The sequence below is a fragment of the Neopelma chrysocephalum genome, unplaced genomic scaffold (genome assembly GCF_003984885.1).
Source record: "Neopelma chrysocephalum unplaced genomic scaffold, ASM398488v2 Primary Assembly neopelma1_138, whole genome shotgun sequence".
NCBI lineage: Eukaryota > Metazoa > Chordata > Aves > Passeriformes > Pipridae > Neopelma > Neopelma chrysocephalum.
This window is the reverse complement of record NW_020897800.1, coordinates 476,081-502,383: the sequence shown is the minus strand read 5'-3', so window position 1 is coordinate 502,383 and position 26,303 is coordinate 476,081. Positions and strand designations below refer to the sequence as shown.

Here is a 26,303-nt window from a genome sequence, read left to right as displayed (position 1 = left end):
CATCCCCTGTGTAAATGCCTTCACGTTTTATTTGCTTTTATGACGCCGCTCAGCCGACTCTCACCGTCCTGCCCGGGGCGTTTCGTGGCTTCTTTCCTTTCGAGGTTTTTTGCACCCCAGCCGGGCCCCGCAGGCGAAGCCTCTCTCCCAACGTGCCTTAACGCGCCGGCATCAACCATCGCGCTGCCAGACCTTGCCACGCTCTGCTTCCTCCCTCCAGGTGCTTTCCGATAGCCCCGGCTCCAGGCACCCCGCTCTGGATGCTTGGGACGCTCTGCCGTGAACGCCCTCCTGTTTTCCGTGTTTTTGATTTCTAGACTTTAACCAGCTTTCGTTTCAGAGGAGGTTGGGGCTTTCTCAAAGCCTCCCTAAGAGCCCCTTTGCAGAGGAGCTCGGCCCGTGTGTCTCCACAGGCTGCACGTGGATGTGTGCACAGGTTTCTCTGGTTTGATGGTAATTGCTCGTGCTTCCAGTGAATTTTGGAAGGCTGAAAGGAACAGTGTGTCCTGATGCTTGGATAACCCCTGAAGTTAATCTCTGTGCCTGCAAAAGTTAACAGCTGTCCTTTTCCTGGGAACGGGGTTGTTATCAGCCTGTCCTTTTAGGGATTGTTCCAGCACTGCCTTCCCAAGCCCACGCTGTCCTCACCTGCCCTCACCTGCTGTGTCAGGCTTCCAAGCCATGGTTGGTTTTCACAATGAGTAGTGGTTTGGTGGTTTGCTCTCCTGCTGCAAGTGCTACAGCTGGTCTGTGGATGTTCAGTAGGGCTCTCCTCTGTGGTAGTTTTCTTATTGAAAATAAGAAGGGGAGGGTGGTTCTTGCAGTTGGAAGTGGCTGTGTCCTTAGCCTGGCAGAGGTCCCCAGGGTCAGGAGCGCGGGGCTGTCCAATGTCATTCTCTCACCTTTGTTTGCAGTGGTAGAGGATCTCAGACTCTGAGGCAGAACCCAGTGTGTCTCCATCACCTCCTTGATGTCTTTCTGTGTTGGCTCTGAACTGCTGAGGAGGCTGGAAATGTAATGAAAATGTGATATTGCTCCCTGATTCCAGCAGTTCCTGCTTGTGATATGCCGGAAGAAGATTAATGCTGATAAGAGAAGTTTTTTTTTCCTTCCCTGTCACTGACTCTTCTTGATGTGTGTCTTCCCATCCTCTGCCTGTGAGTTCAGTATGCTTTTCCCACACAGAGCAGCCAAGACTTGACCTCCCTCCATCATGCAGAGATGTGTATGTGTGTCTTCTCCAGCCAGCACCCAGGCAGAGTGGAGTGGCACCGACTTCTGCCCTTCAATAGTTAAGAGACTTTGTAGCTGGAAAAAATGAGGTCAAATTAACATAATCTCTAGAATTACATAGCAGAGTAGTGTCAGAACACTTTTTAAAGCCTCAGGAGACAGCTGATACCTTAATTCCCATCCTCACCCAAACACTGTGCTGTTCTTCCTGTGTGACAGAGGAGCAGTGGGAGGCACTGGGATGTTCCCTGAACCACTGATAATCCAGGCATATGGGGCCAGCCTGGTGGAATCCGATCCTTAGGATAAGGGGGGCTTGAAATCTTTTTTATTTTGCCTTTTTCCCCCTAGTTCTAGTAAAATCCTGGCCCAGTTCATGTCCCCTGAAGCCACGGAGTAGTTCTGAAAAGCAGCAGTCTCGCTTTAATTTAGTAAAACAGGGAGAGACTGCACTGAAGCAGTTTCTAGCAAGTGCCCATAGAAAATTCTGCCCTTGGAAGTTGTCCTTTTGATTTATTGGTGCAGGGAGGTTCTGGGGGAGCTCTTGGAAAGCTGACCTGATGCTTTCTTCAGCGAAGGACAAGCTGAGCAGTGGTGAAGTTTCCAAACACTGCGACCTTTAGAGCTTTCCCTCTGTCACTTCAGTGTAGGTGCTTGAAAAGATTTTCTGCATGACAGCTTGATCTTTTCCATGTATCCTCCAATGCCATTGATATTCCGGCCATCCTTTGGTGTTTCAGCCGTTATCGCTGCCGAGCCCTTTTTTATCAGTTCAAATTGTCCTTGTGGCTTTCTTCATTAAGATGTACAATACGATACAGCAGAGCAAACGGCATCATTTGAATTACCCTGGAGTCGCTCCTTGAAATGCTGGGCTTGGACAGCTGTTGTTTCCTGGGAGATAAAGGTCCTTAATCACAGCCCAGTCCTCATCTCGGGGCACGGCACGGAGCGTTTTCCTGCCTTTCCCAGCCCCCTCGCTGTGCCTGGCCCACCTGGCACATCCACCTCCCGGGATCCACGGCACCATGTGCAGGGGCAGGTTGGCATTTCCCGTGCTTTCTCTGCAGGTGGATCACACAGGTGCCCTGGCAGCACTTTTGGTGTAGACCTGGGGGTGTGACACGTGTGCAGGTTGCCGGTGTTTCCAGCAGCTGACCCTGCAAAGCCCCTGCTCTCCATCCTTGGCAGCAGCAGCAGCAACAAGCTGGGGGCTCCCAGTGTCCTCCCTGGAATGCCAGGGACCCCGCTGATCCCTTGGAGCAGTGTGTGTTTGTGTCTTTCAGGGGCTGTAACATTGTGGGCAGCGGTTTTAGCTTGAGAATTCCCAGAGGTGCTCCAGTCTCTCCAGTGAACACATCTGGAAGGCACCAAGCCTGTGCTGTGTAAGCACTCTGAGTTCCTTCCTGAGGCTGAGCATTTGTACAAGCAGGAGCCAGCTCTGTTTGGCTTGGAGGTGTGCAGGAGCCAGCGAGCTCCAAAGCAGGAGCTGGGAATTGATGCTGAGTTGGGATATCAGCTCTGAAGCTTGGTCGCTTCGTGAGAGTGCTGCAGGTGGGGACGTGGAATTTAATTGTAAAAGAGAAACACGTTTGCTCCCCAGTCAGATCAGAGATGGATGATGGTGTTCAGCTTCAGCCTGGTGGTCTGCACTCTTCCATAGCCTCCCACCTTCCCGGGGGTCTGGCAGTGCCCACACTGCAAACAGGGAGATGAGCACATGGGAGGGAGCTCCGGGGCTCCCAGTTTGCTGTCGGCTTTCCTGGTCTGCTGTCGGGCTGTGACACGTTCAGGTGCTTGATACCACCGTGCAGGGACGCAGCCCAGGGATTTGTTCCCCCAAATTATTTATTATTTAACTTTCACTTTACGTTGAAGCTTCTGCCTGTCCCTGGTAAAATGTCAAGTTCATTTAAAGATGATTCTCTGCTCTTCTGACATTTTCATCCAGAATGTGCCTGCATTAAAGGGGCTAAAGGCAGAGCTGACAGGTCTGGGACAGGAAATAAAAGGAAATAAAATTCAGTCTTTTGGGTCCCACATCCAGCTAGTAGTAGACAGGTACTGTCATACCTGGCCTTACCCACAGTGACACAGCATAAGCAGTGCCCAAACCATCATCTTGCTTGGCAGAAACGTGAGGCTGAGGCATGTGCAAGCCTGGGATTGAAATCAAACCAAAATTTGGTTTGATCCATACAGATCATGGTGATTTCTGTGAAACATCTGCTCTGCAGATCAAGCTGTCTCCAGGGCACGGTGCAGCCCCAAGCTGCTGTAGGGAGCAGGCCGTGGGGCTTTGGAATGCAAAGGTTGTCCCCGTCCGTCCTTCTGAGGAGCACGTGGTGAGGGGAGGGTGGATGTGCTGTGGGATGTGACGTCTCTGCTGGTGTCCCACAGAAGCGAGTTCCATGGGAACTCCAGGAAGGGTTTTGTAGGGCTTTTCACTCTCCCCAAGGACCTGAACCAAAGCAAGAATCCCATTTGCAGCGCTGCAGGCTGGTCCCTCAGGCTGCTGCGAAGACAGCAACGTGCAGGAATTCAAACTAGCCCTGGTCAGCACGTGTGAAGTAGTCTGGAAAATCGGGAAGAATAAGAGTTCCACGCGTCAGGGATCAGATTGGCTTTTGGTTTCAGTTCAGAAAGCAATTTAAAAAGCAATATATTGAGTAGATATCTACACTTGCTAAAGCCTTTTTGAATTTAAAAGGCAGCAGCGTGTTTTTGCTGTTATTTTGTGGATGTGCTGCTGTAATTCTCAGTGTGTCCCTCAGCACCAAGTGCCTCCGCGAGGCTGCGGCACTGCAGCTCCAGCATTCAACTGGGGGAATTTAATTTTGCTGCTGGGCTTTTAATATTCCTCCATCGTGCTGTTTCTGTTTGAGGCTGTGGACTAATTATGGCCGAGTTTAAAGGGCCCGGTCTGTCACACTCTGCAAACAGTTTGAAGTTGGAGAGAATCCATTTGAGAAAATGAGGAGGCTCAGCGATGGAGCTTGTAACTCAGGGAAATATTGCCCAGATTGCCTCCACACAGTGATTTTGTAAGTGTGTGTGTGTATGTGTGTGTGCCTGATGAGGTGGGGAGTGCCTGGAGCGTGGGTGTCCTCTGAGTTGTCTTTGCTGGCAGATTCCACGTCGGTGTCGCAGGACGATGTGTGTTGGTGTCTTCATTCATCTTGGGCAGTGCTAAACAGAAATCCCAATAAAGTGAAATTTGCAGCTTTGTAGAAGCCGGTGGTTCTTCCCTTGGGTACCCTCTGTAGCTATAAAGTGGGCCTCTGGGGAGCTTGTGCACACGGAGATTTTGGAAGGCCATGGCATTGTTCGGCTTCTCCCCAAACAGCACATTTTGTTCTCTTCTTGATTGGCCTCAGGAAGAGAAGGTTTGCTCTTAAGATAGAATGTCTTGTGTAGAGCTGAGTCTCTTTGGTTATGTGCTTTCTACGTCCTCCTGGCTTTGCCACACCTGGTAAACCAGCCCATTCTTCATCACCGAGTTTCCATTTTAAATTACAGACATTAGCCTGAGGTGATCGTGTGGCTGCTCTGCACACTGATGGCAGGGGACTAGAACTGTGCTTTTTGGTGATGGCAAAGACTTTCCTTGGTTTTATTCAACATTAGTTAGGTCAGGAATGTATGAAAGACTTCTTGTTGGTCAGTATTTGAGGAGAACAGATGTTTTCTGTTATAGGACATGGGGCAGAGGGCTGGTCCCTGGGGTGCTGTCTGCCTGCTCTGGCATGGAAGAGCAGCTGTTCTTGAAAGCAAAGCAGAAGCTGATGGCTCATGCCTGGGATTCAGGAAAGCACGTTCAAAGTTAACCAGTCCAGCTTAAAGTTAGGGGTTGTCAGAGCAGCAGCATTGCAGGGCAGAGTGTTCCTTCCTGGCGAGGAGGGACAGCGGTGGGGCTGGGACACACACGGGTTTACAGGAGTGCACTGGTTTGGTACCAAAGCACCAGTGGCAGTTTTCCTCTCCTTTGCCACACCACTGCAGTAGTGTGCCTGTGTTGGGGCGTTCCTCTCTTTAATACAAGATTATTCCCCTTCGGAACACTGGTGTGTGCAGTCCTTCTGCTCAAAGAAGACTCTGGGATTGAACAGGACTCCCTGAAAGCTCACTCTAAACTTTAACCGGTCTGTGTTTCCTATTGCAACCATCCAAACCATTTGCTAATCATAACTTTGTCATTCCAGCTGCAGCCAACATGTTGTTTGACTTGGATATTTGTTCGCACTTACAACTGCTTGAGAACTTTATTTTGTGCAACCTGTTGGTCTCTGTCCCCGGACAGGGAAGCGAGATGCACTGTCCAGTTTGCACTGTTTCTTGACTAATATCTCTTCCAGCACGTCAATACAAGTTGGCTTCCAGCAGATTCTCTATTTAATGTAAAAGCTGATGTAACTTCTTTTTGTTTCAGGAAGACAGTAAATTGAGACTATTTATAGATGCCACCTCAGGAATTAATACTCAGTTTTACCCCTTCTGAACAACAACTTTCCCCCCACCTCCACCACCATTTCCCCCTCCACCATTTGCTTGGTTAAAACGAGGCATCATTTGGGGATTGCTGCCCAAAACCAAAGCAAAGCCCTGCTCTTGGTCTCCTCGTGGCTTTGGAAGGGTTCCCTTGCAGCCCCCAGAGCTCCTGCAGGAGAACAAGGGCCGGTCTCTCAGAGGGTGCCTCAGATTTGGTTACCAAGATGAGAACAGTCTCTGTTGGCAGTGAAAACAGGCTAATGATGGCTTGATAATCTCTTATGCAAATCTTGGTGCAGTTTGTTAAACTGTGCAGGGTTTATTTGTTTTGCTTCCATAATTAAAGCATGTAGACCTTGTATCTGTAAGTATTGTGTATTCCTCGTATGATTCTTGTCTTTGCTGCTGCTTCAGAAATTCAGCCCCGAGCTGTCCTCAGCTAAATTGCCAAGGAACGGGTCCTCCTTTTTCCACTGCTGCCTCTGCCCGTGCAGGGAGCCCATCCTGGGGTTCTCTGCCAGCATGTCACCGAGGGGAAACGCCGCTGTGAATTGTCTGTCATTGCTACAAAACCCAAGCTCCGTGCTCTGTGCAGGGGTGCTCATGGAGCCTTCTCTGTGCTCACTTACACAGTTTTACTCACTCAAACACTGCATCAAACCCGGGCAGGGTTGGGCCAAACCCGGCCTGTGCCGTTGGCTCCAGGGATGTCCATGACATGTTCTGAGGAGCCAACCCACTCCAGCCCATGGCCCCAGCTCCAACAACTAAACAAGCCAGTGAATTTTGGTAATATGGATAAATATAATTTAGACCTATTGGTGTGGAGGAAATAACTGTCAGGAAAAGACTGCAGGCTCAAGTCAGTCCTAAAAACTGCCTGTTGCAAACACCTGGAAGAGACAGAGCATCTCTCCATCAGCAAGGCAGCAGCCCTCAAGAGATTCCCAGTGGAATTTAGTCCAAATGGAGTAGAGTCAGCTTCAGACTAATGGCCAAAAAAACTTCAGGATATTTTAATTAGCTGTAGCTGTTGGTACCTGCTGCAGCAGGGGGACTGGTCACCTTTGTCTGCAATTGCCAGTTCTAGAACATTTTTTGTTGAAAGAATGGTGCATCGTGCAGGTGGTGGCTGGGAAGGAGGAGGAGAGGGGGGAGTGGACCATTCCCCAGCCTTGGGTGCTCCGGTGTGGGCAGTGTTTGAGTGAGTAACAGCAACATGTCGAGCTCAGCTCCTCATCCTGTTCTGGAGCTTCTGTTTTGTCCCTGCCAACTAAAGTGTTGGTGTCGGTGTTCTCCCCTGTCTCCTGTTCCCCTGACTTTGCAACCACCAGTAATTGTTCTGGCAAGATCCTGGAAAAAGAGAAAAAATTTACTGTTTTCCTCAGGCTCATAGCTTTTGAACTGGAGGCATGTCTTCTAAACAGTGCAACTCACTTCAAATGCTTTTTGCCTTTCATTTTATTATTGCTTGTCACGCAATGTTCTTTGAAAGCTTGCTCATATATTATCTGTTCCATTTTTTCCATTTTCCCTTTTTTTGCATGCTGTTCCTCCTGTTTCTTCCCTTCCTCCAATCCTCTGTTCCCGTGTGTAGACACAACGGCGACGACAGAACCGGCAGTTCACGGTTGGTATCACATTCCTGTTTATCTTATTTCTCAGCGCTGCTGAGTGGCAAGACAAGCCTGGGAAGGGGGAACCAGAAAGGGAACTGGAGTCTTCAAGGGAAAACCGTGTTTCAGGTGGACTCATCTCATAAATACAACATGGGTTTTAAGGCTGGAGAGTCTTGTCTGCTCTTGTCATTTCTGCTGTGAGCTTCCAAGCCCCAATCCCCATGGAAGTGAATCCAGGTCTGAGCAGTGCCAGGTGATTCTCCACCCGTCGGGTGGGAGAATCACTTCACATGTGGGAAATAAATCCGGCTTTTCAACATAGGAATTCAATTTTTTTTTATTATTATTTTAAATTTTTGAGCATTTTTCTTGCATTTTGAGTTAGTTTTTAAGGCAGGGCCTCCACTGGCTCTGCCGGCGTGGGGCAGCCTGGGGGGCTCTGGGATGCTCCACAGAGGAGCGCTCGCCTGGGAGGTCGGCAGTGAAGTTTGTGTTATTACACTGCAGAAGGAGATGGGGAAAACAAATAGCAACACTTTCCTCTCAGCATAGCAGTCTAGCAAAGTAACCCTTCTCGTCTGCTCGAGGCAGTCTAGCTAACAGCTTGACAGCTTCTGAGCTTCCTCCATTCCCAGCGAGCCTACGTACGCGCTGCAGGCTGGGAGCTGAGCAGCTCGTTTTTTGGCACGAGCTCACTTTTCAGCTAAAGAACCAAAACCTCTGACAGTTTTTAATTACAGCTAATCCACGTTGGACCTTGCTATTTTAGTTTCTCTTAACTCTGATAAATTAACTGGTTTTTTACTGACAGGAATCCATGGCGCAGAGTACCCAAGTTTTCCTGCCTGCTCCCCTCAAGGTGTCGCTTGGATGAGGGCAGAGGTGGGACTGAGTGAAGCAGTGGTTCAGTAGTGATGCCCAATGTCAAGAGAGGGGGGTTTGTCCTTCATGTCCCAAGTAACTTACCTACTTGGATGCATTTTCCCACTCAGTGTAAAGATCAGAAGCCTTTGGGCACACGTGTGTTTTTTCTGTGTGACAACCTCCCTGTGTGTGTTAAATGTCCAGAGCCAATACTGATAGGTTTGTGATTGATCCCTAAATTTGGGAAGGATCAGGCAGCCCCGATGCCAGTATGATCTGACATCCTTTCTGGGTGTCTCAGCATCAGGAAAGGCTCAGTGTAGCTGTGCATTAGTCTTGGTGAGGACAAACCAGGCAGGCTCACTGGTGGCATGGGAGGCAGAGCCCTTGCCTGTTTCTTTAAAGCAGTTCCCAATGGCTTTCCTCCTTTTTCCTTGTCCTGGGGAAGCCATAAAAAGCCTGTTTTTAACTCGAGGATGACCTCTGAACCTGCCCTCTCTGTGAGGGGGATCACTGCTAAGGAGGTGGTCAGCTGAAATGACAAACCCATCCCAGTCAAACGAGCTGCTACAAACTTTCCTGCCTTAAAACCAGCCAGTTTGTCCTGAATTTTCCCACGCTTGCCCTCGTGGGGTGCTTTTCCGGTGAAGACTCTGGATTTCTTTCCAAGCTTGTGTTGCTGGAGTGTGTATGGAGTATACCAGGTGTTTCTGTATGTTGGCCATTTGTTCTTTCCGATGTCCAATGGGAGTGAGCATGTCTGTGAATGACTAGAAATGCATGGGCATGAATACAGCCAAATGGATTTTCTCCAAAAACAATTTTAAATGAATTGGGGGAAGAAAAAAGAAAAGAAAACAAAACAAAAAAGGCAAAACCAAAAACCAACCAAAAAAGAGATTACTAGCAAAGAAAACAGAACGTAAGGCCAGTGTGGAGCCAGCACAATGTTTCAATTGGGGAAAGGGGGTTTGAGCCATTTAAAGTTTTGGAGTGTATCCTAGAGGACTGGGGGGAAGGAGTCCTGTATGTGTGTGCATGTCCCAGTGGTAGCCCAGGCCCTGCCATTCCCGTTTCCTCCCGGAATGGAGCTGACGGCAGCGATGCATGAGTGACCTGACGCACGAACATTGTTAACTCTTTTGTTGAAAAATGAGAGCTTAACTGTGAATTTTCTGATGCACTTTCTCCTTTCTCTGCACTGTTCATTGCCAGAGCTCCAATAACAGCATGGTCATGGCCGGCAGGAAGGCTTGTGCTTCCGCTGCACCCCACGAAGCCGGGGTTTCCCAGCTTCAGCCCTCCTCCCTCCCAGTGTGCCCCTGTGGGGTCAGGGTGCCAGCGAGGCTGAAATCACAGGTCCCACTGTTTGAGCTGGAAAATGGGCAGAGCTTGGTGGAGCCGGGAGCATCTGCACCTCTCAGCTGGGGGAGAAGGCACTTTTTCTGCCATGCCCTTTTGCTTCTCCTCCCCTGCCCCTCTCCCCACCAAAATAGACAGGACAGTTTTTAATGTCCTGGCTGCTGTTGTCCCTCGGTGGGCGGGAGAGTTCAGACACCGTGAGGTGCTGCCCTTTGTGGAGCCCCTCAGGTGAGACACCCAGCTCACGTTTTGCCCCCTACACGAGCAGGATGTCTCCAAACAGCCATGACCTTGGACACACTGAACATTTGCCCACTTCTTCTCAAATTTTCCCTTTGTCCTGTTGTAAGCAGAGAGCTTTAAGAGCTCAGAGTGATCTCCCAGGATGCAGGCGCTGCCAGCACAGGGTGTTGCACTTGCAGCCCTGTCTGTCTGTCCGGCCATGGGGGGCTCAGAGCTGCTCCCCACTCCCCCACCAGGGCAGGAACCAGGCGCTGCTGCCTCAGCACAGGCAGAATTTTTGCTCATCCTCATGGAAAGGTAGGGTGAAAAAAACCTTCTCTGAAGCTGGCAAAGCAGGAAGCCTGGAGTGAAGGTTAAAATAATGAAAACACCCCCGTTGCGAATGAAGAGCGACGAGAAAATACCTTGCCCATAATGCAGCAGGTAAATTATTTTACAGGCTGGAAATTCTTACCCGAAGGCCCATGTGGGATTTTAATTGCGGCCTTAACAGGGTTTGGTACAAGAGCAGGTAACACTACTGTGTAATGCTCTTTTTGGGTTCTTTGATAGCTCAGTCACTGAAAATGAGTTTTGCTTGGCTGCAGCCTGAGCCCGGCCGTGCCCCAGTGCCGGCTGCTCGCACACCTTGATGGGTGCTATGGGAAAAGCCTCAGAGCTTTCTGCTCTGCCATTATGCTCTGCCTGTCCAGCCGCCTCATTCCCTCTTGGAAATGCCCTACTTAAAAGTACAGCTAATAGTAAATACGTTCCTCAATATATTTTACAGATCCCGTCCTCGGGGCGGTTGAATAAAACATCACAGCGCTGTCTGCGCCCGCCGCGGGTCTGCGCGGCACCACAGAGCGCCGCATGAAACGGAATCCCTAATTGCTTATTTAGAGCCTGAGACAGGAGAGAAATTGGCTTTTCCTTAAAAAACAGAGGTAGTGTGGGAGCCCATAGAAATCTAAACAGAACCCGGGTGCCAGTGTCCTCGTGCGGGTGCCCGGTCGGGCCGTGCCAACTGTGCCCACCAGGGATTTATCATCTCCAGGGAAATGGGGCCTAGTGAAAAGTTCCCTTTTATTTATCTAACAGGAGTAGTGGCAGACTTTCAATTCATCCCCTCAGAAGTGAAGAGAAGGGGGCTTTGGTAGCCGATATGAAAGTTTAATGAGAAAAATCAAGAAATAATTTGCCACCTATTTAAATGCCTCACAACAGGTTTTGACACCAGTCGGTGGCATTTGTGAGTGTCCCAGGTGCAGAGAGAAACTGAATTGTGGAATTGTTGCACATTTTCTTTTGAAAAGGTTTTTTCTTTTTTTTTTTGCTTCATAAAAAATGCAACGTTGCCCTTTTTCATTAGTGAGAAAATGTAGTTCCTTTAAAAGGGAAGGGAAGGCTTTACAGAAGCAATTTTGCAGAGAGAAAAGTTGAAGGGCTGCTCTGCTGAGCGCAGCTTTACATGGCCCATGCTTCTCTGAGTTAACTGTCATATTTATAGATTGTTCATAGAAAAAAGGCTCCTGAAAATCTGGAAAGGGCTCCCTGAAACCCAAGAGTGGCACACAAACAAATTTCCTGCTATTAATCTAAATGGCTTCCCACTTCAGAAGGTAATTCTAACGTAGCTTCCAGGTGATGTATTTAAAAACCAGTCACTGAAAATCAGTTTTATTTTTAAAGAGCCATACATATCTGTGTATTGCTGCTCAGCAGTGGGGCCAGTCTGCACGTTGACCATACTGCACTCACAGCTTTCCTGCTTCACTCAAGCACTGGTAGCAGTCTGTGAGCTGACAATTCCAGGCTCCCCAGTGCCCAGGGATGGGGGATCTCTTCATGGGAGTTTTTTTTCTTCACTTATGCATTTGCTTTAGCAGCCAGCAGCAAGAGTGAGCCCACAGGGTAATGCTGCCCCACCCCTCCTTTCAGTAGGTCTGGGTGGTCTCCAGGCTCTGGTTTGCCCTGTGACCAGTGCCGAGATGTCCACCCAAGGGGCTGCTCTGCCTGCAGACCCCAGCACTTCCTCAGACTCCCAGACAAACAGCACTGACACCCTCACAGACAGCACTGGCTGCCTGTGGTGGCCATGACTGCCTGCATGCCTCCCTGGCTGCTCTGTGAGCTTTGAGCACAGATGCTTTGCCCATAAACCCATTGCATTTGGGCAAATGAACAAAAGCCGGTTTTGCCTGATGGTTTTTGGCAGAGGACACAGCCCACAGCCTGCAGAGGTGCCCTGAAACGAGGTGCTCAATGTTCACATTCACTCACTGATAAACGGCCGGGCTTGTCACCACCACCAGAACCAATTGGATTGGGTGCAAAATTGGAAGGAAGTTTTCCATGGCTCTACGTACGGCAGGACCGAAATCGGCCTGGACTAAATTGGGAAATTGCCCAGGACAGAGTTTGGGGGCTCTGCATGCTGTTATGAGTGAGTGGTCTCGATGCCATGTCTCGTGTGCCAACAGTGTAGAGCGAGGAGCGTTTCTGTCTGTAATAAAGGCCACGATTGCACTCGTGTCACACGACGGCTCTGCCCGCACCAGCAGACGGTGGCGAGTGACTGATGCATTCTCTTTTCCCCCCCGAGAAATTCATCCTCAGTTCTTAAGTGTGTTGTTTTTTGTCGCTTGAGAAACGCAGAGAAAAACGAGTTTGTTTTTACTTGTAAGGCTTTACTCAGTTGCCCAATTCGGCCGAGGAGCTGGACTATGGGGATCTCTCAGGTAAGGGCTAGTCCGTAGGTAACCCGCTGCTCTCCTTCGCTAGACACTGGTTCCACTCTGATTTCTGCATCTTGGCCATGTTGCATTGTGCAGTCACTGTGGCGCAGCCATTCTCCCCACGCTCTCACAGCTTGGATGTGCGCTCCTTTCTGTTGGGGTTTTCCTTCCTTTTTTTTGGTTTTGGCACCCATCTCTGTGTGGCACCCTCGGACACAGGGCGGGAGGTGCAGGGCGCCGAGGCCAACCATTGCAGTTCCCTCCCAGCTGGGATTTTTTGAGCGCTGATTTGGAGACCAGTTGAGTTGAATCTTTGCTTGTAAAACACTCAACTCTGCCATGTTCTGTGAAACCACCCTGGAAACGGGTGGCCGGCGCTGACCCTCGGCTGCTCGGAGATTCCTTGGTGCACGAGCATCAGGCTGGGGGTAAAACTGAGGTGATTGTTTTATCAGCGAGGCAAAACCAAGTAAATGGTTCAACCCTTTTTTTTTTTTTAATCCACACTGGACTGGAAGGGGCATAAAAGCATCCCCATGGCTGGTCCTTGCCAATCAGTGGTGATCCAGATTAAAGCACAACAGCATCTTCAGTGGATGCATCTGGTATGTTCAGAACAGGGCCTGTACCAGGGGTACAGACCCCAAATCTCTGTTCTTCATGCTTTCCTATAGAAATCCACCTGATTTTTTTGCTCCCACTTGCAGAGCATCCCTGCAGACTCGTCGTACCTGCCAGGCTCTGAGGCTGCATGTGGCCACTCCAACACAGGGTGCAGAATCTCGGCCATAAGGCAGGAGCAGCCCTTTGTCCCTCAGGGAAGAGTCTGCCCAGGGAGGTTGTGGCTCATTGCTGTTCCCTTCAGGGGTTCCAGCAAGGAGGAAAAAATAACCCCCAAAAAAGCAAACACCTGAGTCCTCATTCTGTCAAATAGGTGCTTCCCTTTCTCCCAGTCAAATCAGGAGCATCCCATCCTGTCAGCCACTACTCGTGTGCTTTGGTCAAGAGGTCAGAAAGGATGGATTCGTTCCTGGTGTGTTTTAACACTGAGTGATGCTAATGATTACTGTTGCTGGCCCAGTCCAGATCCCGCAGGTAAAACACAGCAGGGCTCCTGTGAACATCCCTGAGGGGATGGGGAATAATTGTTTTGCTCTGATAAGCTTTTTTACTTTTCAAAATTGTATTTTTTAAGGAAAAATACACCATTTGGTGAATGAAGAGAAGAACAGGAAACAATTCCACAAAGGAATTGCCTGAAATTGGTGTCTGCTCCACAACCTGCCCTTCCCAGCAGTGCCAGTCTCTGCAGCCTGTGCTGAGGCTGTGGAGCACTCGCACTGCCCAGAGGGGCTCACACCTTTCCCAGAGCACACAGCTCCGTGTTGTTCTGAATCTGGAATGGAAGCCAAAATTTCCCCCAGCTTATCAGAACACAGCACAGACAGAGCCACTGCCCACAGCCAGTGCCCTTTGTGTGCTGCTGAACATCCATTTTGGAGCATCTGTTTGACTGCTGATGGAATTTTTTTCCCTAAGAATTTCAGAATTTTACTTGTTGCTCTTGGTCACTCCTGTCTGCCCAAAGGGCAATCATTCCTGGTCAGGTGTGGCCAGGATCATACCTTGTCAGGTATTGGGGGGCACTAGAGAGAGAGCCCTGGGCCATTCTCTGCTACAAACTGGGTGGCCTCCATCCCATAGCCCCTGCTCAGAGTGCTGGGAAATTGAAACCAGGTCCCATTTTTGGCCCCAGGTCAGCACATTTGGGCTCTCAGTCGGGTGGTCCAGGTGAGTGCTGGAGCTGAGCTTTCCCTGGGGAACGCCGCGCTCTGCTCCGGCGGGAGCGGGCAGTGGGAGCCCTGGGGACTGTCCTGCGGGATGCAGGGCACGTGCCCACCCCCACGGGAGGCCGTGGCGTGGCGGGCACAGAGCTGCTGCCGTGTTTGCTCAGTGTGCTGTTCCTTCCAGGTACTCCTGTCCCGCTAACAGCTTCAACGGAGGCTCTGCCGACCGTGCAATTAAGTAATGCATCCCTTGCCTTCCAGCCAGGTAGCGAGTCCAGAGCCGTCCTGCTCTTCCTGGCCGAGCTCTGTGTGTCCGTGCCTCTCGCAATCCTCCTCTTGTTCCTCACATCCCGAGCCCTCAGGGTGCAGAGAGGGCTGGCCTTGCACCCCAGTTCCTTATTGCAGCCCAGTGCAGCCCGACAGGCAGGATTCCTGCAGTGCTGAACCGTGAGGGGAAACCACTGAGCAGGGGTGTGGGTGTAGCTGCACACACGTACAGATGTGTGTGTACCTGCACTGGCACACATGTACAGATGTGTGTGGATGTGGGGTGGTGGGTGGGGGGGTGTGTATGTAGCTGCCCACGCACACACGTACAGACTCTGTGTGTGTGTGTGTACCTGCACAGGCACACACGTACAGATGTGTGTGTGTGTGTAGCTGCACATGCACACAGATATGTGTGTGTACCTGCACAGGCACACACATGTACAGATATGGCCCGAGTACAGCACTCCAGGGCCCTGCCCCTGCACTCCCACTCTGCTCCAGAGCGTTGGTACCTCCTGTAAAACAGGGAATGGTCACAACAGCCCCACATGGGGCTGGATTACCTGATCCAAACCTGATCAGCACCTTTGCAGAGGGGGTGCTGGGGGATCCATTGCGAGGCTCCTTTCCCGGCAGAGGATCCCCGGGAGCAGCAGTGCTGGCACTGCCAGGGCGGGCACAGCTCTTCAAACAAAGCGCCTTGTTTTTCATGAAGCGATCTCGGAATGGGTCGCTGAAGGGGGAGCTTATTGATTGAAGAAGGATGAACTCAAATTTCTCTGGCTTAAATTAGACCAAATTCAATTAAGATACGACAGGCAGGTTAACGCTGCTCTTTAACAGCCCCTCAATAAGTCAGAGGAGGGGTTGTCCTCTCCACGCCACACTGTGGGAAAGAACAACATTATTGCTCATCCTGTCATACACAGGCAGTGATTTCTGTCCTCCCACATCGTGGCTAAGTGTTCATGGAATAACAACAGCCTGTTCTTCCACCAGCACCCCCACCAAGCCCTACCTTTAGTGCTGCTCCATCATTTCAAAAACTTCATTCCACAAAAGAGTTGACCCCAAGTGCAGTGGGGAGATGTCAGTGCAATCCTCACGTTTCCTACCTCGAGGAAAAAGGGATAATTGGCTAACCAGGTTTTCAGAAGTGCCCAAGTGACTTAGGGCCATTAGCATCCACATCATGACCTGTGGGAGCCTCAATCATGTTGGTGTGATAATCATTTAATAAACTAAGTAATAACCAGAGTTAGAAGAGATGACTAAGTTAGGAATTCTTCAAAGCCATTGGCATAGGTTTCCTTTCCCCTGCCATGATGCAGATGTTGCCTGCACCTCTGGGAAGCTCAGGAGCTGTCACTGTGTATAAGCTTGACCATGTGCACACACACAAGTTAAACCCACACTGTCCAATGTCAGGAGTTTGACATTAATTTTCACCCAGAAATAGAAAGTAAATTTTTGTGGGAGTGCAGCAGTAAATCCCAATATGCCAAAATTAACGTATAAACTACATTTCCACAGAAATCTTCTTCTGTTCTCTGCTTTTACAGCAGCAATGTGCATAGAGGAGGGTCAGGGTGGTCCAGAGATAGCCCAGAATGTTACAGAGCATTGGGCTACAGAATGCAAAGGCTGAGGGAGGTGAGGAGGAGGGACAGGGGGCTGGAGCACCACGCAGCAGGGGCTGCATAAAACCTGGGCTTTCCCCCACCACACAGGACAGGCTGTGTCTCCCAGTGCTGCTTTTGCTCCACACCTCTGGCACAGAGCAGGGGAGAGTGCAGTCAGCTGGAGAAGGTGCTGGGGCACAGGGAGGGACACTGAAGCAGCTGCAGTGGCAGGAGCGGTGCCAGCGGCTCGGAGGGGCCGGTGCCAGCTCGCCCCAGCTGAGGGAGTCACCAGAGGAGCCGCTGCCTTCAGGTGCTCCAGGATGCCCGTGGGTGCAGAGGGCTCCCGTCACCAAGGTGAGCCCAAACCCACTGCCTCAAACCTCACGGGACCCACTGCTGAGAGCGTGGGGAGCGCTGAAGGTAAATACGAGGCGGTTTGACCCAAATAGGTCTGAAGCTGTTGGTGTGGGTGTAAATGAGATTTAAAATACAGGCAGCCAGGTCCAATCCTGTCTTGCTTTTAGTCTGGAGAAGCTGCTGCTGACAGAGTGGAATATCCTTAGATACATCTATATTTAAAACCTCGTTAAAAAGGAATTGAGTGGAACTTTTTATTGAGAAGTTGGGAGCAGGAAAGTCTTTCCTCTGCTGAACCTCAGTGTAAGTGCTGACCCAGACTGTCAGGGTGTTGCCATTACCATCACCAGTATTTTTCTTGAGAGCCCACAGAAAGCTGGTTTTAGCCATTACATCGGCAGAAATTTTAGAAAACTGGAGATCATCAGTACATTTATTTTTTTAAAAGCCCCCAAAGCCCATGTAGCTGAGAACTTGCAGGTTTGAATCACAGATGTTGGTTGTCAGTGCTTAGATGGACAATCCCCAGCTCAGCACCTGCTCTGTACTGCTCCTGGCCCTTGGAATTAGTTCCTTAGTTTGTTGATGAGTAGGAACCAGCCCCAAATCCCTTTCTTTCCTGTCTACATGCTGTTTGCTGAACTGCACTTTTTGTTTAAAGGAAAACTTCAGGGTTCCCATTCCAGCAGTATAATCACTATTTTGTTGATTACATGAGCAGTTCGTTAAAATAATCAGCAAAAATTAATTTAAAGCTACCTAAGTCTCTCCCTGGCCACCCCCAGAAGGGGTCCCGCAGTGCTCCTGTGCTGTGCAGTGGTTTTGCTCAGTGCTGCATCCCACAGAACCCTGGCATGCCCTGATGTGGGGCACAGCCCTGCCGCTCCTTCAGGGGAGGCAGCGCAGCACTTGAAAAGGAAAAATTGATTTTTTTTCCTGCTTGAGTTCAGTTCTGGCAGGTGGATTGTACCGTTACCACTGCAGTTTTCCTTTAAGGTGCTTTGGTGCCAAGCAAAGCATCGACCCAAAAACAGTTCAGCTGAGGTGCACCGTAGCTGCAGAGTAGCTCCAAGGGGGGCATGTTGGTGAGAACATGCCATGATGTCTGTCCCTTCCGTGCCCTTCCCTCCCTCCTTCTACCCCCACCCACAAAAACCCACAAGCAAACCCAAACCAAAACCATAATAGGAAAATTCCTGACGATTTGCTGGAGAGACCAGGATCCAGCTTGCTCCAATATATATTAACATCCTAATGGGAAAGCTCTGCATGTATACATTTACTGCGCCCTGACAAGAGGGAATTAAATGTCAGAAGGATTTGTAGCATCTGTAATTGAATTGGTGCTGAGAAAAGCAAATCTTGAGGAAGAATAACATATTAGGATTAGCAAATAATGTGGCATTTTGTCAGTTCCTGCCATCTCGGCTGTTCCCTCTTCAGCAATAAAGTTGTGATTTCTGGTTTAATCAGAGATAGGAGGCAGGAATAGCTTGGGTGAATTGGAGACAGCATTTAAAGCAGATTCTGGTTGTTAAGGTCAAGTCTCTCCTGGGCACAAATTTGAGGAATTATTCCTTGCTCCATAGACCTGACACTTTGTTAATTAGCAGTGAAATAGCGAGGGGCAGGACGTGAAGGGGCTGTTCCTGTGCTGGCTGTTCCTGTGCACAGACGGGTTTGCTGGGAGCAGTGTCGGAATTGCTGGGGGTGGAGTTGGGCTCTGCTGTGCCCGTGGTGCTGGCAGGCAGAGCTCCTGGTGATGGGTCACATCGTTGGAGCATGTGAGGTCTGAGGAGGTGCTGGAGGCAGGGAGAGGAGCTGCTGCAGGAGGAATGTTTTAGGTCATGTGTGAGCTTGAGGATGTGTTTAGCCACGTGTGTAACAGTGTGAACTTGGGGCTGGCACCTCGCAGGGGTCTTCTGTAACAGAAATAATTGAGGAAAACAGCCCTGCCTGTCCCAGGAGGCCAACTCGTACCCAACAAACTGTGCTGAGCAGAACTGCCAGCCAGGTTTTAGGCTGAAGTCCCTTCTCAGGGGAACCCTCTCTCCGTGCTCTCGGTGTGATGCTGCCCTAAGGGAAGACCTGAGGGATGTGTTGGGCACGAGGCTTTGGCACAGCCCCTGTCTGTGTGGTGGTGGGTCGGTGTGACAGCGTGGGAGCTGCCGCTGCCGGCACGAGCGCACCACGGCTTTGTCTTTCCAGAACTTTAATTTATGGTGATGAAGAAAAAATGCCTCTTGATGCAAAATCCTGCTGGAAGCACATTACAGAGCCATAACTCAGCGTGTTTATGCCCCTCAGCTGTTCCAGATGTCAACAAGCCACTCATCTGCCCAGGCTGGGATGCTGCTGGCTGCGCCGAGTGCAGCCGAGCGGAACCGGGCGCAAAGTTTCTAAAAAAAAAAAAAATAAAATAAGAAAAAAACGGAATTCAGCATGCCTAAAGCAGCTGCTCCAGCAGATGAGCCAGTTTAGTTGCTTTGCAGAGAGGCCGGATTAGCTGAGCTGCAGCAGTGGTGGGAAGGCTGTGTCAGAGCGGGAGCTCCCGGGATGCTCAGGGGGGCTGGTTTTCCCCCAGCTGCCATCCTGGGCAGGCAGCAGAGCCTGTGCCCGGGCGAGGGGGTCAGCTTGGCACCCCACAGCACCCCTGGGCACCTTCCCCATCGGCGTGCAGGGATGCTTGGCCGCTCACCAGAGCAGCAGACACGGGAAGGCATCACAGCACAGTCTGTTCCCACTGCAGGTGAGACAGAAGGTTCCCCTTTGCTGTGCTTTTGGATTCCTTGGCACAGTCTCTCCACAGTGCCATGGCACGTGGCAGCAAAGGTTTTTGATTTGCAGGGAAATCTTTTTTGGCCACAGTTTTTAGCTGGTTTTATCCTCTCAGCCAAGCTGCTGGAAGGGGCTCCCTGCTCCGTGGTGTCCCTCGCCCTGGCTCAGCCCAGCACCCCCCTGCCTGCGCTGGAGCTCCTGCTCTCAGGAGGTTACTCGAAGGGGCTTTTTTTCTTAAATTGTTTTAATTAAAAGGCTCTTTATGGTGCTCTGGGTCCCAGATTATTTACTTGGGTCCCTCAGTCCTTAATCTTGGAGCAGAATTGGAAATATCGATAGAAAGTGTAAATCCCAGCTGCTGCTCGAAAGCTTTGTATCAGGTCTCGGCTCAAAAGAGCCCCATTACCTTCAGCTGTCACGGATCTGTACGCTTGATCGATAAACTTCAAATATTATTAGAGGTGGAGGCTTCAGAGATTTGCTCTGTTCTTTGGAGGGAGACGGAGATAAATCTTTCTTAAAAATTGACTTGCATTTGCTCTCTCAGTCGTCCTGGCAAAACGCATTTCTCCGAGGTGTCCAGGCAGGCGCAGGCAGGACAGATTTATGGGCCATGTGCTTCTTGTAGTGAAAGATTTAAATGGTAAATCCTTCACATATGACTTCACAAATCATGTAAAGTTAAAAGATTTTTACCGTTTCTGTTGCTGCTGTGCTTAAATTGTAAGGTATGGCCAGTAAATCATTTTAATGGAGGTGTCGCGCTTGACTCACTAAAAAAAAGAGACAATGGTTTAGCTTCTATTCCAAAATGTTAATGTATTAATCAGCGGGAGAATAATTGCTTTTTACTGCGTTATAAATCTCAGTTGCCATTAGGATTGCAGCGAGGGTTGATGTAGCTGCGTTCTTAAATTAAAATTGTTTACACTGCTATACATTCATTTTACATGACCATAGCTCATCCGGGGTTCATTCCGGAGCTGTTCCTCCGCCACATCAGTCATCCCTCTCCCGGGTGACGGCGTCTCGAGGGAGAGGCGCTTCTGAAAGGAAACTAATTGTGTGGTGAGGAGTTAAATAAACGCAGTAAAGCTGTCGGAGGCACCATTCAGTTACCGTTCACTGTCGGCCTCAGAGTCACTGTTACAGTTTGGGTCAAGAGTGTTGTGTCCTCATGGGCTGCATCAAACAGCAAAGGTGGTGGTTAATGGTGGAACCCAGATGAGTTGGGGCAGAGGATGGTTGTAAACAGATTTTCTGTGCTGGGTGGGCTGGGTTTAGGGCAAGGAGTGTCTTGGGCTGAAGTTGAAATGTTTTCAACAGGGCACTCGTTAATGACATTTCTCAGAGCTAAATATTAATACTCCCGTATTGCACTGCTCTTCCCTGTGCCACACCCACGAGGGAGGCTGAAATTTGGGGAGCATTGTGGGGAAGTTTCCCAGAGCAGGTCCCCACCGATGACTCCGTGTGCCCTCCCTCCCCTCTCCCAGCTGTCTCCCACGTGTGTAGTTGTAGTGCTGCTGCTTTTAGCGGAAAACACCTCACGAGTCGAGCTGCCAGATCAGTTCGGCTCCGGACGAAGTTCCTCTGCCTGAACTCATCTGTCTAGTTAGCTCCGTGCTTCACCCCTGCTCCTCTGGAGAGCCCGAGGGCAGCTCTTCCTGTCCTGGGAGCAGCTGCCGCCAGACCTGCCGAGAGCATCGCAGTAAGTCCCCAATTCTTATTCCTCTTCTGATCTCGACAGATTCCCGCGCGGGTGAGGAGGGGGCGATCCGGAGCGTGGACCACGCCGTGGTCGGCGGCGTCGTTGCCGTCGTCGTCTTTGCGATGCTTTGCCTACTCATCATTTTAGGGCGATATTTTGCCAGACATAAAGGTAAGACGAAGGCTGAAACTGGAGCATGAAAGGCCTGGCACGTGTGTCCCCTCCCTCGTCAGGTTGTGCTGTCTGATGCGACAGACCCCCCCCAGTTTCTCTCCCGGTGGCGTTTTTGTTTCCTCCATCAGTCTCTCCCTCGGCACCACGCCGGGACTCACGAGGAGTCACAGAGCCTCCTCTTCCCTTGCAGGTACATACTTCACTCATGAAGCCAAAGGAGCAGATGATGCGGCCGACGCAGACACAGCCATCATCAACGCAGAGGGGGGACAAAACAACTCCGAGGAAAAGAAAGAGTACTTCATCTAGAGCAGCCTTGGTTCCCATGAGGTGTCCAACCGTGGACGGTTACTACTGGCCCTATTTAAACGCTACAGAGACAGTGATCTTGGAAGTTGCAACCAGCTTGTGTCTTTTTTTTTTAAGGAAAAAAAAAGCAAATGGGTGGAGAGCGGTGAGGCCGGGAGGGTCCGGGATTCGCTGTGTAAAAATATTCCTCGTAAAGTACACTCTGCTGTTCGACACCTCAGTTCGTTTGGGTTTTCTTTTTTTGGCCAAGTCCAGCTTGGATTTAGTTTAGTGAAGTCATTTGCAGAAGATTCTGTGCCTTGTTTAATTTCTGTTCGTTCGGGTCGGGGGGAGGCTGGGAAGAAGAGGGGCTTCTGTGCGTTAGTTCCCTTCGGGTTTCTGTGGCTCTTCGTTTCCCCTTTCCTGTTTCTGGAGTTGCCAGCTGGGACCCCGTGGAGTAGGTGCGTTTCTCTGAAGGTGTTTCCCCTTTTTTCTCTTCACCGGTTTCCGTTCAGAACTCGAGCTCATCGGAGGAGAACCAGCACATTTTAGATGCGTAGTTTGCAGTTCAGTGTGCCCGTGTCCCGTTCCCCTGTCACCGTCAAGGCTCAGATAACACCCCCGAGCCCCTCTTTGTGGCTGTTTCAGGTGCTTTCAATGGTGGCGGCCGGGGAATGGGCTGGAGCTCGGCAGAGGTGCTGCTCGGCCACGGGGACGCAGGAGTGAGCTCCTCCCGGGTGCAGGGGCATCTCCTCATCCTCTCCTGCTCGGCAGCCGCAGGGGCAGCAGGTGAAGCCCCTCTGATGTGTGAGCCCAGACCTGGAGAGCAGCTGGATGAACAAAACTGCCTTTTTTTCTACCCGCTAAGTAAAGCGTGGGAATTCGCGTTAACACGAGCGTGCTAATGACCACTAAAGCCATAGGTGCACGGGAGGCTCTGGCTCAGTCGGAATCATAGGCAGCAGGTAGCAAACCGCAGCGGGAGGACGGTACAAAGTTATACATGCTGACTTTTTTTTGGTGAGTAATCATGGATTTCGAGCGATACTTTTTTTATTGTGTTTATGTGGCAAATGTATCTGATTTATTTAAGGGAAGCATTAATCTTAGCGTCAGGTTTTGGGGACTTTTTAGGGGTTTTTCGGGGCGGCGGGGGGGGTGCGTTTTTGTGCGTTTGTTTTTTAATTGTTGTTTTTGGTAGGGTCATTACAGCGCGGGGATTCCTTTGGGAACGGGGCGGGGCCTGACGCAGCGAGCGAGCCCCTTCCCCTGGGCAGTATTCCCGGGCAGTATTCCGTCTTTCCCCTCCTCTTCACGAGCAGAACCTCGCGAAAACGCCCTTTTTTCCGAGCAGATTTTGCCGAGCGCAGCTCTTTCCTGAGCCCTCAGCACCATTGCCAACCCCATCGCGGTGAGAAGCAGCCAGGTCGGAGCCGGGGGCTCCGTGGCCCGGCGGCGGCGGGACGGGACGGGCATCCTGGCCTTGAGCAGCCCATCTTTGTTTGGAAGTGTACCCGTAGTGCAGTGTTACCGATGTAACTTTGACTTACAATGTTGACATGTCTCAGGTTCATGTGTTTGATTGGTGTTTTTCCGTCTCAGGTAGATTGCAAAAATTTCGGCCCCACGCATTTGGAAAAAAATGAAAAAAAAAAACCCACGTAAAAACAGGAGAAAAAAAAAACCAGGAAAATATGAATTTTAGTTGTATATCGGTTTATGTATTTTTTCTTCAGTATACAGTGCACTGTTGAAATGTATTGTTGAGTATTACTTTGTACAGCTTTAGATCATTAGGATTTTGAAGCGTGAAGAAAGAACAACCTTGTTTAAAGGAGGATCACAAATGAAGGACGCGGAACTGATGATAAACAACCTTGTTCTTTATTTACCCGGCCTTTTTATTTTTTCCCCTTAGGCCAGTTCTGTTTTAAGGTGTCCATGGAAGATGTTACAGTGTAAGAAAATACATATCCATCTGTTCCCATTCACATTTTGTATTGGTTCATGTATCCCATTTTTACAAAGGAAAAGAAGTACTATAAAATATCTGTCTTCTTAATAAAAAAAAATTAATGTTACAAAACTAGATCTTGTTTTGAACTCTTTATCCCTGGCTGTCACAGAGACCACCATCAGAGGTCACCCACCGACGTGGGCAGAAGGAGCTGGGGCTGGGCAGGTAACACCCAGCACTGCCTGGGGCAAGAGCAGTTAAACCTGGTGCACTGAAGCTGCATTAAATATAGAGTAGATTTCACAAGTTTCTTGTTTATAGTTGCTGAATTGTTTTATTTGGGGAGTATTTACGTGGAGAAAATTGATCTGTCACTGATGTTCCAACCTTCCCGAGCTGGGGTAGGTTTGTACACAAGCTTTTAATAGCAGACATGTCTAAATCCTGCCGTGGAAGGTGAGTGTTGAGATGCGTGACCCCCTTTGCCCTGTTCCCATCTCCCATTCGGTTCTGGTGCTGCCAGATTTTCTTGCATCTCCCTTGAAAAGTACTTGGGATTTCCAAATTGTCCTCAAGACACCAAACTCCAGCAAGTGCTGCTGGGAAGGATCCCTTTGCCTCCTCCATCGGCCGCTGTCGATGGCAGCGCGTCCTCCTGCAGCCCTTCCCTGTGCCGCAGCCCCCAGAATCAGGCTGCAGCTGCGGCGCCGAAATTAGAACCATCAATCTTTTGTGTTTTGCACAAAGGAGGAGGAGAAAGACAATTGCTTTTCAAGGAGATGGTACCGAGGGATGCACTCGCACCCAGCGCAGGAGGAGCCGTGGGCCGGGCGCGGGTGCCGGAGGCGGCGGCTGCTGTTGCTCCAGGGCCGTGTCCAGCTCCAGAGCACTCAGTGCTCCTCGTGTGATCGTGTCAGAAACAGCGTTTTTCTTAGAGAGAGATTGTGACACCGAGGGGAAAACTGCAGGGCAAAGCCAGAAAAGCAGCTCTCCCCGTTCTCACCCGAAATGAGCAGCACGGCTTTGATGGTTTCCATGGCTCTTGCAATTATTTCGATGCAGAAGAGGTTTGAGACTTGCAGGCCCCTGGTGCCGGCTCACGATGCTTTTCTTCTCCTCGAGCCAGCGCTAATTGCGTCTCACACTTGCAGTGCCTGTAATTTATCCTCTCAGGGGTCCACATCTTTCAGGGTTTTAAGGTTATTTAGTGGTGCTTTTCTTCCCATTTCCTACTTGGTCCTTTGCTTTTACACATTACAAATGGGTGACAAGGAACTGTACCTGTAGTGTGCAGGATCAGTTTCCTGTTGAAACCCTCTGCATTAACTTTCAGACACTGAGATACAAAAACATGGATGGGGAAAGCTGGAAAGAGTAACACTGAGCAACAAGACTCTGTGATTCCCATATCCCAAGTGTTCAGCTTGGGATACTTCACACATTCCCCACAGATGTGACCCCATGCCTGCTGAGCCTGTCCCGTTACACAGAGCTGAGGACACTGTCAGGTTTTCATGAAAATGAAGAAAATTATCATTGCTTCAAATAAGAATGTAGTCTTTGCCCTGAACTTCACACTTTCAAAAGTTGCAGAAGTCCTAATTGCACAATTATTTTATTGGGCAATACAATTCCTAATTTTCCTCTTTTTTTTAACCAAATACAGGGAGGAATTATTTTGAGTAACTGAGTCTGACTTGTGTAATTACAGCCTTTTCTGCCAGGCTGAAGTTGCCAGAAAGGTTATGCCAGGTAGAGTAATTAGCGATAAATGACACTGTAACTCACATCAGGTAACAGGTTCCTGGGTCCCGGGCTGGGTGATGGGAACACACGGGAGCAGGGACGAGGCTGAGCGTGTGTCTGGCAGCATCGATCCACACCAGCCAGTCAGTTCTCATCAGAGGGGCCTGACAAGGGGCTAATAGCTTTTTCTGAAGATCCAATCCCATTTTCCAGGCAGTGGCTGGTGCTGTGCCGCCTGGGATAACATCTGCTCCGGATGGCATCGATTGGATGGGGGCACGTGTGTGTCCCCCCAGTGCTGGGGCCCAGCAGCTTTATCTGGATGTATCATTTCAGTGAAGAGGAAAACCCAAATTCCACCTAAAACCCAACACTTGGGCTAATAATTTACATCTGAATTAGTACAACCAGGAAAAGAGTTTCAGTCTACTGGTCACTGAGAGTTTAAACTGGCCTTGTCCTGTTTCCAGAGTCAGATGTGGAGGTGATCCCTGCAGCAGCTCCAGGTCTCTCCTGGAAACCTGTGTACACAGTGAGCAGGGCAAGGGCTCAATGGGGTCTCTGGGGAGGTGCAGGAAAAATGATTCTGCAGATGGACAGAGCTCTGCACACCCTGCACTGGGCTGCAAACTGATGAGCTCCTTGGTGAGCTTCAGTTAAATAAACAGACTTTGGGTAAATAAACAGATTTTAGGTGGAAAAATAAACTTTAAGTGAATTAACAAACTTTAAGTGAAAAAAATAAACTTTAGGAGAATAAACAAAACTTAAGTGCAATAAAGAGCTTGAGTTAAATAAGCAAACTGCTGAAGAAACTGACTGAAGGCCAGCTGAGGGCCAGTTGTGCTGCTGGAGCCTGTGAGAAGCAGGATGAGAGCTCAGCCATCCTTCCCAGCAGAGGCTGTCCTGGAGAGAGACCCCTTGGAGCTGCTGTGAGGGAGGACATCACCAGCTCCTGCAGCCCTTTTCTGCCAGGGGGTGCCAAGCAGATGGATCCACACCTGGACCCAGTAGGATGTCTCCCTGTCCCGTGTCAGGTCTGCTCCTTGCTCACCCCTCTGGTCTCATCCTCTCCCTCAGTCAGCAG

The 26,303-nt window shown here is 50.0% G+C and overlaps 1 protein-coding gene across 10 annotated transcripts in view; it reads left to right on the top strand.

Moving 5' to 3' along the window:
• CADM1 (cell adhesion molecule 1) overlaps positions 1–23,602 on the top strand; it is a 137,749-nt gene extending 114,147 nt beyond the window's left edge. For 3 of the 10 annotated variants that reach the window (XM_027699530.1, XM_027699528.1, XM_027699529.1), the window contains 5 exons: positions 7,319–7,351; positions 12,476–12,529; positions 14,498–14,578; positions 21,091–21,222; positions 21,416–23,602. In XM_027699530.1, coding sequence (XP_027555331.1) covers positions 7,319–7,351; positions 12,476–12,529; positions 14,498–14,578; positions 21,091–21,222; positions 21,416–21,534 — 419 coding nt within the window. In that variant the 3' untranslated portion in view covers positions 21,535–23,602. The remainder of the gene's footprint in view (positions 1–7,318; positions 7,352–12,475; positions 12,530–14,497; positions 14,579–21,090; positions 21,223–21,415) is intronic. The other 7 variants (XM_027699535.1, XM_027699532.1, XM_027699537.1 and 4 more) reach the window with 4 other exon arrangements.
• Positions 23,603–26,303: the final 2,701 nt, after the last annotated feature.